Source organism: Molossus molossus, unplaced genomic scaffold, assembly GCF_014108415.1.
Source record: "Molossus molossus isolate mMolMol1 unplaced genomic scaffold, mMolMol1.p scaffold_m16_p_7, whole genome shotgun sequence".
Taxonomy (NCBI): Eukaryota; Metazoa; Chordata; class Mammalia; order Chiroptera; family Molossidae; genus Molossus; species Molossus molossus.
In genome coordinates, this window is record NW_023425401.1 from 32380437 (window position 1) to 32399352 (window position 18916).

Genomic DNA, 18916 nt, shown 5'->3' on the forward strand with positions numbered 1-18916 from the left:
CTAATTTCTCAAATATGTGTAATTGTTATTCACTTCTTTTTCTTCTGAAAAGTCACAGTTTGAACAATAAATCATATATACTCACTTTCTGTATATACCTATATCATACCACTTACCACACTATCCTACAAATGCTTTCTTCTCTACCTATTTCTTTCGCAAGACTACAAATTTCTTGATGAGCAAGGGCTTGACTTATTTATATTAATATCTACACAGCAGAGCCCAAAGCTCAACACATAATAAGTATACTGAATAATGTTTGTTGACTGTTATCAATTCAAAAGACAATGCCTTCTAAGTAGCTGTAGCAAACCAGTATTTATAAGCACCCAAAAAGAAGCGATTTCTCAGCCTTGATTACTGCCCACTCAGTAATTTAAAAATGTTATAATCATATTAACCTCAAAAAAGTATCATCCGTGGTAATAATGCCATATTTGACATACTGGCTCAATTTATTCAAATAACATGATGAACTTTCATATTGCCATAGGTTCTCACCAACATCACTAGCACTACGAGGTGTTTTTTTTCCACAGATGACTTTTTTTGCATCTCCAGAAATGTATATAAACTCAAGAGAAGTTATTGTGTTTTTATTTAAAAAGAAAAACGCAGAACACAGCTTCACAATTCTCTTCCTTAAAGCACCATTAAAAACTCTTTCTGCCAGGGGAAAATGATACACATTATGTAAATAAATTTATACGAACAAGCCAAGCCACTTCATATTTCACCCTAATAACAACTGTCAGACATCTGCCAGATAATGTAATTCATGGAGGAAACATACAGGCAAAAAATATGATTTCAAGATCTTGGATTATTTGTTCCCATGAAGTTTATTACTAACTTTCGAGTCTGACAAAAATGGAAGCAGAAATGATCCAAAAAAGTAATTCCTTTCTACGGACTGACTAAAAAGAACACAACAACAACAACAACAAAAAACCCTCACATTTTAATAAAATGGTCAGGAAATAAAAGGTGAGAAAAGACTAAATGGTAAAAAATAATTCAATTGCCTTCTTTAAATTTTCAAGTAAGAATACAGATAGATGCATATATTCACGTTATCAAAGTTGTAGCAAATTACTGCAATTTCAAATAAGGAGCTTTATATCTTTCACATGGAGCCTCAGTTTTTATATTCTCTTGTAACTAATTACAAGCTTGGGCAATCACTCAGAGCAAAAGTAAAGTTAAGGCAAAATGAATACCCTCCCCCTTCTACCCTCACAGCCATATCTCATGCAACCATACTGTAATGACTGCTTCTGGTTACTTATAAACTGTCACTAAAGGGTAACAGATTGTGGCTTCCCAGATGAAAGAGAGCACAGCAGCTTCAGCAAGCCAGAGCAGGGGCCAAAAAAGATGACAATCTGTAATGAAATCACTCAGTTTTCATTTATAACTGCGAACTGGAAGGATTTTACCTGTAAATAAATTATATAATCATTATACATGTACAAATATTATCAGCATCATACCATGTTGGACCTACCTAGGGGGGGAGGGAACAGGTAAGGTGAAGGAGCATGGGGGATGGACATCAAAGGTTACTATCTTTGACTGTTTGCCTACTATGTGCCAGGCAATGTGACAGACCTAGAGACAAAGTCCCTGCCTGTAAAGTTTAAACATACTTTCTAAAGAAGATCCTGTGTCCGCAGCACCTGAATCCAGGTCTGATTTCATCCAGGTGATCTACCTGCTACTACTACATGCTGCCCCAGGAGGGAGAATCCCCTTCAGCAGGCTTCCTAACAACTCCTTCACGAAGATATGTGGGGAAAATGTAGGTTTTTATTCCCTGAGACAGCTTCCAAGGGCACAATCAAATAAGAATCCCAGACTGTGATGGTTAATTTTTTGTCAATCTTGCTGCACCATGGGGCCCAGACACTTGGCCAAACATTATTCTGAAGGCTTCTATGAGATTATTTTTAATAAGATTAACATTAAAATTGGTTAACTTTGAGTAAAGCAGATTGCCCTCCATAACGTGAGTGGGCCTCGTCCAATCAGTTGAAGGCTTAAATAGCACAAAAGACTGACTTCCCCTGAGCAAAAAGGAATTATCCTATAGATAGCCTTCCGATCTAAACCCTGAATGGCTAGCCTGGGTTTTTCCCTGGGTCTCCAGCTTGACACCTTTTGGACTTGAACTGCAACCTTAACTCTTCCCTGGGCCTCTGGACTAACGGCACACCCAAAAGATCTTGGATTTGCCAGCCTCCATAATCATATGAGCCAATTGCTTAAATCTCTCTCTCTCTTCTCTCTTTCTCCATCCACACACATGCATACATATAGACACACACACACACACACACACACACACACACATCCTATTAGTTCTGTTTCTCTGGAGAACCCTGATTAATATATTACCTAAGCATTAAATATAAGACATCCAAAAAGACACCTTCAAAAGTATTTAATATCAATATTTACAATTCATTTCTACCATCCTCCAGTGAGACAAATAAACTCTACATAGTCAATGGTTCCTTTCTAAATTAAGGGTAAGAATTTCATTAAGAACCAAAACCAAGTAACTTTAAAACTTCCGACTGCTACATCTGCAAATGGAGCAATCTCCGGAGAGCTGTCTAGTTCCTTAAACATACAAGTCGCAGAACTCATCCCAAAAGGAAACCACCAACGTAACAATTCCACAAGCATCATGGTCTCCAAAGGAAAAACACAAGTCTCTTCTCAAATTTAGTTGGGCACGTGATAATGTTGCCTTTTTTCTTTAAACAAGCCTTACACTTATATACAATCATGTAAGTGTTACTACTATAAATTTAGTATTCAATAAAATACAAATAGAATGTATTAGCCATATTATAGAAAGGTTTAAGTATACCTAATGAAAAGTGATAATGTAGCACCAAATTATGTAATAAGGCAATTTAGTTAAGACTTCACCAGAGTTTATAAAATGCCAAACTGCTTAAAATTGTTAAGATCTGAGTTATCAGTTGATCTAATTAGGCCAGAAGCAATCATTTAAATTTCTAATTTTGGAAAACTCTGCCACCCAACAAAAAAAAAAAAAGTCTCTCCATTATAAACGCCAGCATTATCTACAAAAGCTTTTCAAAGGTAGAATACTGTACCACCTATGAGAGGAAGTAACCCTATGACTCTAAAAATATTATATACACCATATAATCTACTCATACATCAAATGATTCTCTTTTCAGCTAAAAGTTTTGTTAAGAAGAATAACAGGAAACTACATACTGGCTGGTGTTTTGGAACAGGAAACATATTCCAAAAGGACACTATGGAGGTCTAGAACTCAAAATCCTGTTTTTAACTGAGTGCATGCAAGTGTTTTCATAGGATTACATACAGGCAAGTTATGAAACTTGATTTCTCTACTGCCTCATCTTCTGAGAGGAAAAACCTGTTGGGGCTCAATAATTTAACAGATCAAAGAGACAGACACAGTCTCACCTGGGATCATTGTTAGGCTTTCTTTAAATAAATACATATTGCCCTGGCCAGTTTGGCTCAGCAGTTAGAGTGTTGGCCTGCAGTCTTGAGAGACCTGGGTTCGGTTCCCGCTAAGGGTACGTACCTCGGTTGCAGTTTGTCCCTGGCCCTGGTTGGGTCGTGTGGGTGGCAACCACTCGATGTGTCCCTTTCACGTTGATGTTTCTCTCTCTCTCTTCCTCCCACTCTATCTGAACAAAAAAAAATTAAAAAATAAAAAGAAAATGTCCTCGGGTAAGGATTAAAAAAAATAAATACATATTATTTTAGTAAGACTACCTATTAAATATTTCTCACTTCAAATCCAGAAAACATGCCCCGTTTTTAAAAGCGTATTTTTGCCCTGGCTAGTTTTGCTCAGCGGTTAGAGCATCAGCCCGCGGACCAGAGAGTTCCAGGTTCAGTTCCCGCTAAGGGCATGTATCTCGGTTGCAGTTTGTCCCCGGCCCTGGGTGGAGTCATGTGGGTGCAACCACTCTATGTGTCTCTCTCACATCGATGTTTCTCTCTCTCTTCCTCCCTCTCTCCCTCCCGCTCTATCTGAAGATAAATGCAAAAATGTCCTCTGGTGAGGATAAAAATAAATAAATAAATAAAAGCATATTTTAAGTAACACGACAACAACTCAAGGAAAATATCTAACGGATATGCAAATGTTACATCATAATTTAATATACATTGGAAGGTCTTCCCCACATAATACTCTCAAGTTTAGCCACAAATGTGGGGTCAATATTACCAAGAATTAAAAAGTATGCATCTAATGAATTCAGCTGTCAAAAGTTCACCTAACCCTTCGTCAGTATGGTCCTCAACCAAAATGTTTTTCTGTAACATACTGACCTCCAAAGAAAATTATATTAAAAATTATTAGAATCTTGGAAAGTATTAAAAATGGTTTTTGTCAACTTCCTAAGTTGTTATTGCTGATCATGCCAATTGTGACCTTCATCACCATTTTATGTTTATATAATAAAAGCAGTAACATGCTCATTGTAGAAAACTTAGTAAATCTAGATAAAGAAAAATATGTTTTAAACATCACCTTCACTCTCTCCATCTAGAAATAACCAGAGTTAACACTTTGATATATGTGCTTTCAATCATTTTTCTAGACATAAATACATATACTTTAAAAATAAAATCATGATAAAATTGCAATTAAGTATTTAACCAGTCTTTTTACCCTACACTATACTGTAAAGTATTCCTCATTCTTCAAAATTCTAGAAAACATGATTTTTATCCTATTACACTAAATGTGTATATCATAATGAACTCGACCACTTCCCTATTATCGGATACATGAGTTCTTTTAACTTTCTACCAAGACAAATAGCACTTCGATAAACTCCTTACTAACAATCATTTGACCAAAAAAAAGGCAATAAACATTCAGAATTCGTATCTAGAAAAGGTCTGTAAACACATTAAAGCATTCAAACTCACCAATAAATCAACATAACACATAGAAATTATGAAAGACATATTTCACCTACCAAACTGAAAACTATAAAGCATATAAATAATACCAAGTGCTGGTGCAGGGACTAAGAGAAAACCATTCTAATGGAGTGTTAATTATAAACCATTGCAACCTTTCTGAATAATTCAGGCAAAATGTATCAAGGGCTTAAAAAAATATTTTAGCCAATAATTTTACTTTTAGGAATCTATCTAAATTATCTAAATAATTGTAGATGCCGAATAAAAAGTTGTACATATGGTTAATTCTCTTTTAATGTTAATTTAGTGTTATACACAGATACCAAACGTCAATGAAGAACTGATCTACATTATTATCATTCCTGTATTTCTGCTTTCCCTATTTCATCATAGATTTTCATTTCTGGATCAGCTTTTGTTTTGCTTGTTTGCACGTTTATTTGTTTTAATGTTCAGTGCTCAACCTTAAAATGTCTAAGATGAAATCAGTATGTAATGGGCATAGTATGTAATAATAACAAGTGACACACAACTTAATTACTGCCCTTTGTTATTCTAACTACAGAATAAGCTTCTAAAAATATATACATTTTATGTATTGGTGCACAAGATGATATTCGAACACCCTACAATAAAGTTTTGCTTTCCCTCTTTTAAGAATGGTTTCTTAAAAGAAAATAGATCAGTTGATTCATAATAAAAAATATGAATTTGTCTTTTTTTTTCTGTCTTTATATAACAACTTTGTACATCTGTTTTATCTGAAACAAGTGCTTAGTGAAAGAACCCATCAATTCAGCACTGACTCGCAGGTGGACCTTAAACTCCAACCAGTAAGGCTGCCTAGCTCCCTCGTCTCCTGAGGTCCTTCACGGTGGAAGGAACACCTTCCAGTGGCCTGAACAGACACCTCTGACTCTGAGGACTTTCTAAAATCCCTGTATTCAAGATTAGACGAATTTTCCAGTGTAAATGTACCCTCCGTGAAGCTCTGTCCTGACGAACTTTACACAGAAAATTTGAAGTAAAAAGGAACTTTTGGAAGAGAGATCTGCAGGGGATGAAAGAGAAAGGTTCGCCTCACTGCAGAGTGACAGGCTCGGGCACAGAGTCCCTCGGTTCTCAAAGCCACGTCTGTCCAAAAGCACCAAGGGAACACCCAGTACCTTCCCATCTGGGCTAGCCCAGAAGACGCTCCATGGTCAGGACTCTGTTTACCTGTTTGTCCCTTGCTAACCACTCTGGGTCTCAATCTTGCCCACTGTATGCAGAAAATAATTTGGAAGATGAGCATCTCCCAGAACAAAACTCACTACCTGACTTAACAGAGAAAGAAGTAGTGACATGTCTGTGAGCTGTCGTGTATAAAACCACTTTTTCTTATACATAAATCTATAACAAATGGATTCAACTCTACAAACACTTTTTAAAAATCCCTCTGAAATAGATTAAGCAAAGAACAAAACTATCCTCCTAAAATACTGCATTTCCAGATATCTGTATACTCTGCCTACTTCACTGTCCTTTCTGTAAGGGTAGGTGCATGAGAAAGAGAAAGCAAGTTAGGCTGAAAGTGAGGAACTGTGCAAAACATTATCAATATTTCAATCATGCTGAACTATGTGAAGCTATTTCCAGAACAAAAGTGAGGGAAGCAATTAATATGTCAGCCACTGTATTACAAAACATTCTTTCTTTATTCTTCGGTTCCCCAGCAGGGTGTATTAATATATAGTTCAACACTAATTTCAATTATTGAGTTGTCTAAAGATGTACCCAAGAGGTCCACTCTATAAAAATGTACTCCCTTAAATATAATATTTTAATCCTTTAAAATGTTTTACTATAATGTATAGTATAAATAACATTCTCAAGAGCAATTTAATATAAATTCTTCATTTTGACATTTCAACAAAAGATGTCCAAAATTTTCCCTTTGAAATGATAGCAGAGATATTTATAATAATGGTATTGCACAAATATGCTTAAAAGAAAATAGAGAATCGTGAGATGTTAAAGCTGATAAAGGTGTCTCAGTGATTAATTACAAGTAAGATGGCCTCAATTACAAATAAGAAAGCAAAGGCCTTAAGAGGCGAATTTTCCCAAGTTGACAAAATATCAAATAACTCTTGGTTACTTTCATTACCAGTTAATAATACTTAATAGTAATATATATCATAGACTTCAGTAAACAACGTGCAATAAACTAAATAAACGTCTGTCCAAAATTACTCACCTCACAGATGGTTATATTACAAGTAATAGCAAGTATGGCATATGAAATCTATATTGAAATGATGAAGGATGAGGAGAATTTTAAAAATAAAGAGTGAAGTTTGTCCATGAACAGTTTCAGTCAACATGAAAGAATCATGAAAGCAACTACATAAGAGCAGTAGGCTGGAAATACGCATGAGACCATCAGAAAAGGGTAAGGGTCCCTGCGTGCTAGGAAAGACCACTGGAAGGATGAAAATCAGCATCACCACTGTTTGTGCCTTTAAAGATACTCTCTGCTGAAGCAGACTTTTAGGCTTCACCAGTGGCAATTTCAGATCACATGAACAGAAGTGCAGTGTCCCAAACAAGGGAGTCAGTCCAGCAATCCTCTTTGCTGCATCCACGATTCTTCCTCATCTCTTCCTCACATGTACCCTCGCCCCTTCCCGGATCCTGCTGTCTCCTCGGCTTCTTGTCTTCTTTCTCTCCGGGACATTGCGTAAAAGGGCAGACAGAATTTGCTGCTCCCACATCTTGCCACTTAATCTTTAGACCATGTTACCATCCAGAAAATTCTTTTGCCTTTGCTCTCTAGACTCTTCTGTAGTCTTCTGTCTTCATGGTATCTAACATTTTAACATATCCCGAGTCATACTCTGTGTCTCTCCTGCAGTTCTTTTAAAAAACCTGCCCCTGATTCCATTTATATGAAATGTCCAAAAGAGGCAAATCCATGGAGACAGAAAGTAGATTAGTGTTTGCCAGAGGATGCGGGGAGAAGGAAAATTGGGAGTGACTGCTAACAGGCACAGGGTTTCTTTCTAGGGTGACGGAAATTTTCCAGAATTAGAAAATTGTGATGGTTGCACAACACTGTAAATAGACTGAGAACCACTGAATTGTATGCTTCAAAGTGGTGAATTTTATGTTACTTGAATTTTCTCGATAAAAAGAACTGCAAAAGTAAATGAAAATAAGCACATACACAGCCAAGTACGTGTGTACTCACACACACAGCATGTCCCTTCTTCTGACTTTCCTTTGACCTTGCAAAATAATAAGCTCCCATAGTGGACTTATTCAAGCAGAAGCTAAATGATCATCTGTAAGCAATACGCTACTGAAGGGCTAACTGAAGTGAGTGGGAAATTACACTAGATTACGTTTAAATACTTTTCATCTTGAAGTTGCGATGTCACAAACCAACATGAAGAGATTGGAGCCAGGGGATATTTTTTTAAGTGATGAAGAATAGAAAGTATAAAGCATTACTTGAAAAGTTTTCTTCCCATTCAAAATGAGAAACGTAGACTATAGGGAAGTAAAAAAACAAAAATGAAATCGATCCAAAGAGGAAGAGCACAAAAAATTACGAAAAAAATATTAAATAAGTTAATAACAACACAAAACCGAGAAATAACGTTCAGCTGTATATGCTGCAGAAACAAGCTCCTGAGAAACAGTATTCAGAGTTTGATACAGTAAATGTTTGTTTTGTTTATACAGAATTCATTCTATATCTAATTATATATTTCTACAGAAATTCTGAAACCTTTTTCTTTTTGAGTGGTGAAAAAGATGTTAGAAAAAAAGCTAATGCAGATGAGATTTAAACCAAATTACTGCTGAGGGGCATAAAACTGGGTTAATAAGGTAAACAGTATATGAATAACCTGACGTTATTTTCCCCAAAATTCAGCCTCCTACCTTTAAAGTCCATTAACCCAATAGCTAATGTCCTTTGTGAGGAAGTTGAGAGGGAAAGATAAAATATATGGATGATACAAAAAGCAAGAAACTTTAAATCTTTCTACTACAGATAAATGACAGCAAACATATGTAAATTTTTCTACAGAGAAGAGTTCTTTTTTACCTGCCAAATGACCAATGTTCAGTGGGGGGAAAAAAGAAGTACTAGTATACACACTCAGTATCAGAAAAGGGGTTCATCCAATAAATATCCATTATTTGATTTTACACAGTACATTAAAATATTTGACATGTTTACCTGGTTATGAACTATACATTACAAAACATAAAAACTTAAAAGGAAGTCCAATTTAAATGTTATGACATCAAAGTTATCCAAATAAAAGCAAGTTAAGTAAGATTCTTATACTCTAGAAATGTATTAGACTCCCAAAAAAATGAAAGAAAGAAATGTTCTGAGTCTATCAAGAACTTACTTATCCTTTTTTTTTTAATCCTCACCCAAGGATCTTTTCCTATTTATCTTCAGATAAAGTGAAAGGGAGGGAGAGGAAGGGAAAGAATGGAAGAGAGGGGGAGGGTGGAGAGAGAGAAAAAATATTGATGTGAGAGGGACACATCAACTGGCTGCCTCCCGCATGACCCGACCAGGGCCAGGGACAAACCGCAACCGAGGTACGTGACCTTGACCGTAATGGAACCCGTAACTCATTGGTCCGCTGTCTGACACTCTAACTGCTGAGCCAAACTGGTCAGGGCTTATCCTATCTTTTTATACTTAAACACTTAGACCACAAAAAGGATCAAAGGATCCATAATTTTTAATGACCCCCACACTCCTTATGAATTTAGGGATCATGATCCACTTCGGTATCCAGAAACAGAGTGCTTCATACCCATTTACACCTGTTTCATCTTCAAAGAACAGTATTCCACACAACCAGCTATGTATAGCAGACTCATCTGGAAAGCAGATTTGTTACATGAGCTTCCCCAACATTTGAGGACCAGTCCCTTTCAGAAGCCAGGGGAGCGTTAAGTCAAAATTGTATTTCAGAATAATCTCTTGACCAGAAGCCCCAGCACTAATGTGAGAGCTTGTTAAAAATGCAAAAATCTCACCCCAGACTTACTGTTTTCTGAATCTGCTGTATTATTTGAGAATTACTGAGAATATTAAATTCTGTTATAAAGGGTGAGAAACTCATAAGAAGAAATATTTGATTATCTCATAAGCTAGTAGCTTACGAAAGAGGCAGCACTCAGAGGCTCAATTAAGTATGGTAATAAAATCTTGTAAGAGGAAGGCAAAATTCATAAGATGTGTTTAAAAAATAAGTCAGGGCCCTGGCCAGTTTTGCTCAGTGGTTAGAGCATTGGCCTGCAGACCAGGGAGTCCTGGGTTCAATTCCGGTCAAGGCACGTACCTCGGTTGTGGTTCAACACTAGCCCCAGTTGGGGTCGTGCGGGTGGCAACCAGGTGATGTGCCTCTCTCACATCAATGTTTCTCTTTCTTTCTCTCTTGCTCTCTCTCTCCTCCCACCCCCACCTCCCACTCTGTCTGAAGATAAATGTAAAGAAAAATATCCTCGGGTGAGGATTAAAAAAAATAAGTTAGGAACCTGTAAGACATGCCAAAATAGAAAATATAATGGAACAAACAGAGGTTTACTTGCAAATAGAAAAGGGTGGAAAGAGCAAGTTGACAGCTATGTCTCCTCCATTTCAGCCACCCACCGAGGACACTCAGTATGGTCCTATCCTGGACTCAAAAGTTCTACCCAGGAAATGCAAATAAAACCCAAGGCTCATCAGCAAACTGGCAAAGACACAGCTGTATCTAAGTGTACTTGTCCTCACTCTCTGTGTTAGAGCAAGTATCTATCAACTGTAGCCCTCATAACCACACAATCAATGGGGAAGGTTGATGTGAAAGAGAAACAGGATGTATGAAGACTGTACCCAGGTCTCAGGCAGTGGGTCCTTTGGAACTTGTTAGCCCTGTAGGTATGTTAACTTACTCCTTGGCTTTCCTCTTACTTCCGGCTGGTGGGTTTTAAACTGAGATGATAAATAGTATGATTCAAGCATCTTAATTTGGTTGCTGAGCCTGTCTATGCTATAACCTCCGAAAGAGCTAGCAGTGTACTTGGAAGCTAACCACTGCATCAAGGTAATTGCCCACAAAACACCTAATGAATCACCAATCCACATTTTAAAAGATCCCCAGTTGATTCTTATGCATATTAAGTTTAAGAAACACTGAGCAAAACTGTTAGAAAAAGACAGAAATTGGGACCTCAAAACTATGCTCTGCACACCATCCTGAATAACAGGCCTTGTGTACCCCCTGACAATTTAGAGCCCCAAATGAGGGACAAAACGCTAAGGGAACTATTTTCAACAACTAGCATATAGGGTTTAGAGCAACACTGCTGTTCTTGGTGATTCTCCTTTGAACCCAGCTCTGTAAAGCTCAATACAGTTTGAGGAAACACTCAGAAAAGTATGGCATTAACCCTGTAATGTCCTCCTTGCTGGGAATCAAGAAAATACCCTTTTTCAGATACACTATGTTTCAAGAGCACCAATCCAAAGGACATAGGCTACCAGAAATAGAGAAAGAGGTATGACCTCCCTCATGAAGTTGCAGTGACCCTAGAGAGATTATCAAAGAATGGAACTGAGCAGCAGAGCCGTAGAAGCATCTCTAATGGGCTGGACACGTCTCACCTACCAGCAGCAGTTTCTGACTTGATCGGTTCCAGTCATTTTATATATCTACTGTATTTGCATTGTCCTTGACATACAGTAAGGGTTCGGTAAATGCTCTGCATTAACAGGAAAAAGAATGAAAAAAAAAAAAAAAAAAAAAAAAAGGTCATCCTTTCTATCCTTGATTTATCTAAGACAAATTTAATTAATCCAAACTCTTGGTTTTGAGAAGTTCCTGAGAATGAAAGCATAATTCCACATCTCATATTAGCATGGTTCATAACACTCCTTCACTCCATATCTTGAAATCAGATTTTATATTTTCTATTATTAATGCCATTATAGTTTTCCAGGACACTATGAAATGTTTTAACCTATACCATTAAGAAATAATCTGACCATTTCTAAAAGTCACAAGTATGTCTAAGGAATATGCTACACAGGGAAGACCAGCTATGATTTGGATGATTTTCTAAGTCCAGACTGAAGACCAGATTTAAGATCAAGAGAAATCTCTATTTAAAACATCTACAGAAGAACTGAAATAGAAACTGAGGACATCATATACACAAAGGTCATAAACAAGATCTAAAACAAGAGGCTAAATAAAGGTGTCGAGAATTTTTACCCTGGTGAAGAATAAGATGAGAGTATCAGGAAAGGTATGAAAAGTTCTAAAGGTCATTTCTGTTAGGAATATTCTTCCTATAAATAATGCTTTACAAAAATAATAAAGAAATACACATGCAGAATAGCTGAGTGTATTCCCTTCCAAATGATCGACCGGATCCTGTTCACGCCATGCACCTAGTACAGCCAAGGACAGTTAAAGTACTCATTAGACACTAAGGCACAAGTTTTTACACTGTTATGTGGGTTTTAAATATCAGGTGTCAAAGAACTGACTCTACAGGCTCACAGAAGAAAGACATAACCTTCTAAGTTGTTCTCCTGCAGCTAACAGCATGAGAACACACACATGATAAGCTTTCAATAACTGCTTACTGAATGTAATTAAGTGTTACCACTCTCTGAGGCAAAAATCGTAATTGGAGATTCATCTGAACACTACCATCACCACCGTCACCCAGTAGAAAAGTAGCTCTCAAAATGTCCAAGTGAATCCACTTATGCATCAGACAATGGAAACAAGAAAAAAGAGTAATTGTCTTATTCATTCCAAAGGGAAAAGAATGAATCTTCTCTTTGCAAAGTTAATCCACTCCAACTAGTACTGTTAACTGCCCACTAAAATGCAGGGCATTATCTCTCTGCTTCACAAATCTTTTGCTTGGTTTATGTTCTTGATAAAATGTGTTAAACTTAAAATGTACATAATCTGTTTCATTCTTTGTTATATGAAGTATACAGTATCTTTGTTGTATGAAAATTAAAAGGCAAATGTTTACTGGTGTAAGCAATAGCAGAAAAAAAATTACTTGAATTTCAAAATGCCATACCCAAATACTTGGTTTGATCACATATGAACAGCCTTATTTCAATGATAAATCCTTTAAAATTCATTAAACCCATCACTGGGCAGTTCTATTTGGCGCAGCACAGACCCAAATACAAAGCTGGTACCCCGACTGGCTGGGTGGGTAGTGCTCTACTTGATAAACTTTCATAAGCTGCTACTTTCCCATTAGGGAGTTAGTCACTCGTTTTAACAAACTCCTTGAAGAGTTCATTTCAGTGCTTCTTGCCTTGCTCGATGTGAAACAATTTAATCTTATTGCTTTCTTCCTGAGGGGAAGAAAGACTATGTTCAAATGAGAGCACTTGCAAAGGGGACATGAACTGTCAAATTCAGGAGCTCACTGAGCAGGTCCGGAACAGGCTCACTACAGAGTGTGCCTGGAATTGGGAGGTAGTGGGGAGAAGAGCAAGGGAAAGAGGCAGAACACTGCAAAGAAACTTAGCTTACGCAGAAACCAGACTCACCTCTCGAGTTTACACACAGTGGAACATGGCATGGCCCATTGTGGCCCAGAACTTTTGCCTTACACTAATGAAATGAAAGTTTCCCAGCTAACACCTGTAGGCAATTTCAGATGACCATTTCAAAACAGTACAGCGTCATTAAAACAAGGTCAGATTTCTCTTGGCTATGTACACTACACATCGTATAGCCTTATATGGGTGTTTCATTAGATGGAAATGACGACAGACAGTGATGAGAGATTTTGAGGAGAAAATTTTAAAAGATACCATATCAAATTCCGAATCTATCGTATATACACTGAGTAACCCCCTAAATAGAAGCCCCTAGAAAGTGGTTTCAAATGACACATTCTGCCACTGCAGCCCCCCAGGTCCCCCTAGGAGGGCATGCCGGAATCTTAGGACAGGGCTGGTGGCAAGCACACTTTGAAACAGCACTGTGGGGATTCTGACACTCAGCCTCCTGCCCCTGTTGCCTTACCAGCTACTAATGTCTCACCCACCCCCACCCCTGGCTGCTGATGTACTCTGTGCTATTCCTCTGTACCAAATGTGAACTAAGTGAAGTTGTTCGAATAGACATCTGAATTCAGTTGGCATTTATCCAGCTTTTAAGAGGGAAAAATAAATTCATGAATGGCAAAACAATTTAACTTCCTTTCACAAAATTTCATGTTACAGATCAAATTCTGAACACAAAGCTATTTCTACTCACAGCTTTCCAATTAAAGTATTTGAGTCTGCTAATATATTTCCATGAATCAAATTTCACTACCGAGTAGCAATACAAAAAAAAGAGTTTCAACGTTCCTCACAATCCACTCCCACTTCAGGGATAACTCCGATTTTTTTTAAAGCAAGGAAATACAGAGCATTATTTCAAGCTTACCATAACTCTCCCTTTGTGCAATATACTTGATATCCTCATGTTGAGATTCAGAAAATGTTATTGTTTATGGGTAATTTTAAGTAAAACTAGTTACTGAAGTAATCCTATTTCAAACTAACACACCTGATTTTCAGTGTTCATATTCTTCACACTCCAGTCCATTGGAAAGTATCTCACAATCCCCAAACTTCTTCAACTTGCATATACTCAATACTGGCTTATGCATGCAACTCGAAAGTATGTAAGGAAATATGGTGGATACCTCCCAAACTCCAAACTTTTAAAATCACCTGACAACATGTGTATATCAACAACCTTGAATTCCTCATAGTTGTCAAAATCTGTCCTGCATACAGTTAGGCCCAAATACTAAGGAAACTTGGAAAACAAAACTGAGAAAACATACTTACCTTAATTGGAGCACTACTAAACTTAATTTTCCTATTTGCTGGGATTTCTTCTTCTTCGGGCAATCCAACGATTTCCGAGTAGTCCATGTCAGGTTGATAGTAACTGTTTTCATCACTGTCTTCCTGCTCGTCCTGTTCAGTGCCTGTCTCTCCCCAGTCGGAATTATACCTGGATCTTACCCTATATACATTATAGTCACTGTGCATGTAAACATGGGAACTCTCAATATTACTTGAATCTTCAGATACTTCCTTCCCACAACTGGATCCAGAAGCATCAGCAGAGATAAAATCACCACCTGCAAGTTCCTTCTTCTGTAACACTGCTGCCTCATTCCCAACCAAGTTAGCTTTGGCATCTTCTAAAGGTTCATTTTGTGGTGAAAGGATGTCAGACTCTGGCATTGCCTTATTCTCAGCACCAGGTTCTTCAGGGATATCTTTGTCAACTCTGTCAGGAGTCTCTTGATTAGATACAGAGTCCTCAGCTTCCTTGCTCTGCTGTGCCTCTTCACTAGGCATTGAAGCTAGAGAGGTACTTTTTGAAGTCACTTCTGGTACTGGGGATGTGTTACTCTTTCGAGCATCCTCTGCATCATCACTGTGTTTGCTTGGAGGAGACCAAGAATTAGAATCCTTAAGATGACCAAAGGTGTCAAGGTTTGTAACAGTCACAGCTGGTAAATTCAGAGGATAACGTCCAGTCACTGAATATTCGTTGTTTTCAGCCTTCTCAGAAACAATGGAACTGGGGGAATCAGTGTTCTCAAATACTGCACTCAGTTGACTCACAGTTGGGGAGACAGCCTCTGTCCGGGAACTAAGGCTGTCCAGGGAGTCAGTACTGCCTCTGTTGGACTTCGAACCACCCCATTCATCCTGAGGTTCAGTCCCTCCAGCCTTCTCTTTCTTTGGGGAATAACGGTTGTTTTGTCCTGATTCATGCACACTTCTCTCAAACAACTTCCGAGTTTCTGTGAACTTAGAATATGAAGGGCCATCGTGCATTGTGTCAAATCTACTAATTCGTTCAGAAACAGAGGACTCCAACTTAACAAATGAGCCATCTGTTTTCTCCAGAAATTCTTTGGGCTTCATTCTTCTCTGAGGGGATGAAGGTCCACCTTTCCCCCTGGTTTTGGCAATGACTGCAGCATTCTCGTTGGGTTCCATACCCATCTGCATAAATAGGTTTTTAATTCTGTTGACATTGGAACCATATTTCCTCCCCCTGCTCTGTTGGGAGCCCTCACCTTCTTTTGTTTTTTGTTCCCCATCTGACTTGGGTTTGTCAAAAGTACTTTTCAATGCCTGGAACTCAGTTCTATATGCATTCCTGTGAGGAGAGGCACTTCTGAGAGTGGTTCGTTCGCCTGAAGACTCCGTTTTCAACATTTTTATTTCAGGGTGAAAAGCCAATGTTCATAATGAGCAGGAGAAAAAAAAAAAAAAAAAAACAACAACCAAAAAAAACCACCTCTCTTCTCTAATCACCAGTATTTGATCAAGAAAAAGGACCTCTCAAATGGCATACTGTGTCAGTGATCCTCGCAACAGGTGTATGAGGAAATCATTCAGTCAAGAGTTACACAAAATGGCTTTTTCAAAGCAAGACTAGAGGTTCATCTGTAACAGAAAAGAATGAATTTCTGAATTCATTTACTTACTCGAATTTATGTTTACTCAACTAACACACACTTTTCCTTTCAAAGTGGCTTCAAACAGAAGAAACTACTTATTGAAGTTGGAATTTAAAAGCTGAGGCTTTTAAAAGTTGTAACTGACTGGTCTTTGTGGGTAACAAAGTGTTTCAAACACAATTTGGAGATCTCTACCCAAATCACACACATACAAGTTACACACAAGCACATCTGAAAGCAATACTTTAGTCCAAGTTTTTGCTGCTTTTGTGAATCATCTTAAAAGAAATCAGCAGTTCATACATCTTTAAGAAATCATCAAACTGTCCAGAAACATGAACTTCACTTGGGATTCTCCACACCAAATAAAACTTATTCTTTCTGTATTAATATAATTAAAAGTTTGGAATCTATGTTTACAAACTCCAAAACATGCCTATGGAGGCTTATTTCCCTCTTTCTGGCCCAGTGTTCTCGTTTACAGCATTCCCAAAGCAACACTAGTTCAATATCAGACCAAAACAAGCAGAACAAAGTTGTCAAATGGCAGTAAGTTTCATTCTTAGTCCAGTTACAGCAAATATTTGGAAGTTTCCTAAGAGGGGATATTATTAATTACAGAGAGGGATGTAGAATGTCATGGGAATAAAAGCATGAGAATGTGATGATCAGAAAGCAAATGTGCCATGAAACCTCTATTTAACAGCCCTGATTTGTTTATTCCTGCTTTCCTCTAACTTACTACAACCTCAAAATGCAACGCAATGCTGGCTTGCTGGTCTCTTGGAGCCCACAGCTGGATTTTCTATCAATAGGCCGGCAATGACTACTTTAAGATCTTCTGAGGAGCAGACCACGTCGTTCTAAAGATTTTTTCATTTGGTTTTGGTTTTGGTTTTTAATATCAGGCCGAGCTACATCAGCCTCACGCACCATCAGCTGGGGCAGCACACACTTTCACTGATACCGTCTCCAAACTCGGCTCCTGGCCCAGCACGCATGCATGGCCCATGCAGACAAACAAGAAAGGCTTCCGAGTGTGGTGCCTGGTTTTTGGTAAAGGCATCGATAATCTCCTTCTGCTCTGACATTTGCTTCAGTCTCACACACCCTCCCCTCCCCCTCCCCCCATTCCCTCCCCCGCCTTCTGGAGCCCAAGGGGGCGGGAGCGGGGGAGATGGGGCCGCCGGGGGATTCAAAACCTGCCCTCACAAAAGACAAACATAAATAACACCAACTTGAGAGGCGGCCGATTCCCCAGCCAGGTTCGGGACGCAGTCCCTCGGCCCCGGGGCAGGGCCGGGAGAGCAGGTGACGCCAAGCGCTATGGTAGGAGGTCGCAGTCTAGCTTTGTGCCAAGAAGCACCTGAAGTCCTAACACATTGGCTGCGGCTCCCGGCGGCTGCCAGGCGGATCCCAGTGTGGCACGGGGAGAGCCGAGCTCCCTTGCCACATTTAAAAAGGAAAAAGAAGGGAAAAAATTACAGGGTCATGATCATAAATCCCTTTGTTTTTCCTCCCAATGTGCCAGGAAACAATAGATCCCACTGATAATGCCTCCGATCCTCCACCTATCGCTCCCAACCACAGCCCACCCCCACCCCCAGCCTGCAACTCAGCCTTTGTACATCCCGGTTTTTTTCCCTCTTCATCTCCACCCTCCCCAACTCGTCGCCCCGCGAACAGCCTCCCCCTTACCCGAGCGGGAGCCGCCGCCGGCGGGGAGGGTCGGGCGGCCGCGCTCCCACCCCCTCCTCCGAGGCGCCCCCGCCCCCCGGTGGCCGCCGCTCGCCTCCGCGCCGCCCGCTCGGTGCCCTCCACCCGCTGCTCACGGCGCAGCGCGGAGGGCGGCTGCGGCAGCCGCTTCCACGCGCGCCGCGGCCCCCACGCGCGCCCTGCCCGCGGCGGGCGACCCCAGGAGGCGCGCGGCGCTGCCCAACGCCATTGCGGGCGGCGGCCGGCCCCGACGCGCCCGCACACTCGGCCTGGACGGCCCGCCCGGGAAGGCGCTTCGCCCACGTGCGGCCCCCGCGCCGGCCGATCGGCCGCGGGGCGGTCGTGGTGTCACCGCGGGGAGGCCGCGGGGGTGAGGAAGGCCTGGGGTAACAGGTGCCTCACCTCGGCTGATGGGATTAACTCAAGGGCCGCAGAGAGAGAGCGCCCGGCAGCAAAATCCCAGGAGAGGGAGCGAGAGAGAGAGGGAGCCTCTGGCGGCCAAACCGAGGGCGAAAAGCACCGGCCCCGGGAAGGCCGCCCCACCCCCTCGGCAGTGGGCGAGGGGCCTCGCGGGCCCGGGGCACGGCCTGCGCTCCGGGGGCCCTGTCCGCCTTTCCGCTGGGGTATTGGTTTGGCGGGAACTGGGGCCTTGGGCTGCCCGCTGCTGGCGCCCCACACGTCTGCAGTTAACTCCGGGACCCCGGGG

The 18916-nt window shown here is 40.0% G+C and overlaps 1 protein-coding gene across 1 annotated transcript in view; it reads right to left on the reverse strand.

Moving 5' to 3' along the window:
• Positions 1-16249, reverse strand: part of PPP1R9A (protein phosphatase 1 regulatory subunit 9A) — a 278938-nt gene extending 262689 nt beyond the window's left edge. The window contains 1 exon segment of the mRNA XM_036246637.1: positions 14855-16249. Coding sequence (XP_036102530.1) covers positions 14855-16249 — 1395 coding nt within the window.
• Positions 16250-18916: the final 2667 nt, after the last annotated feature.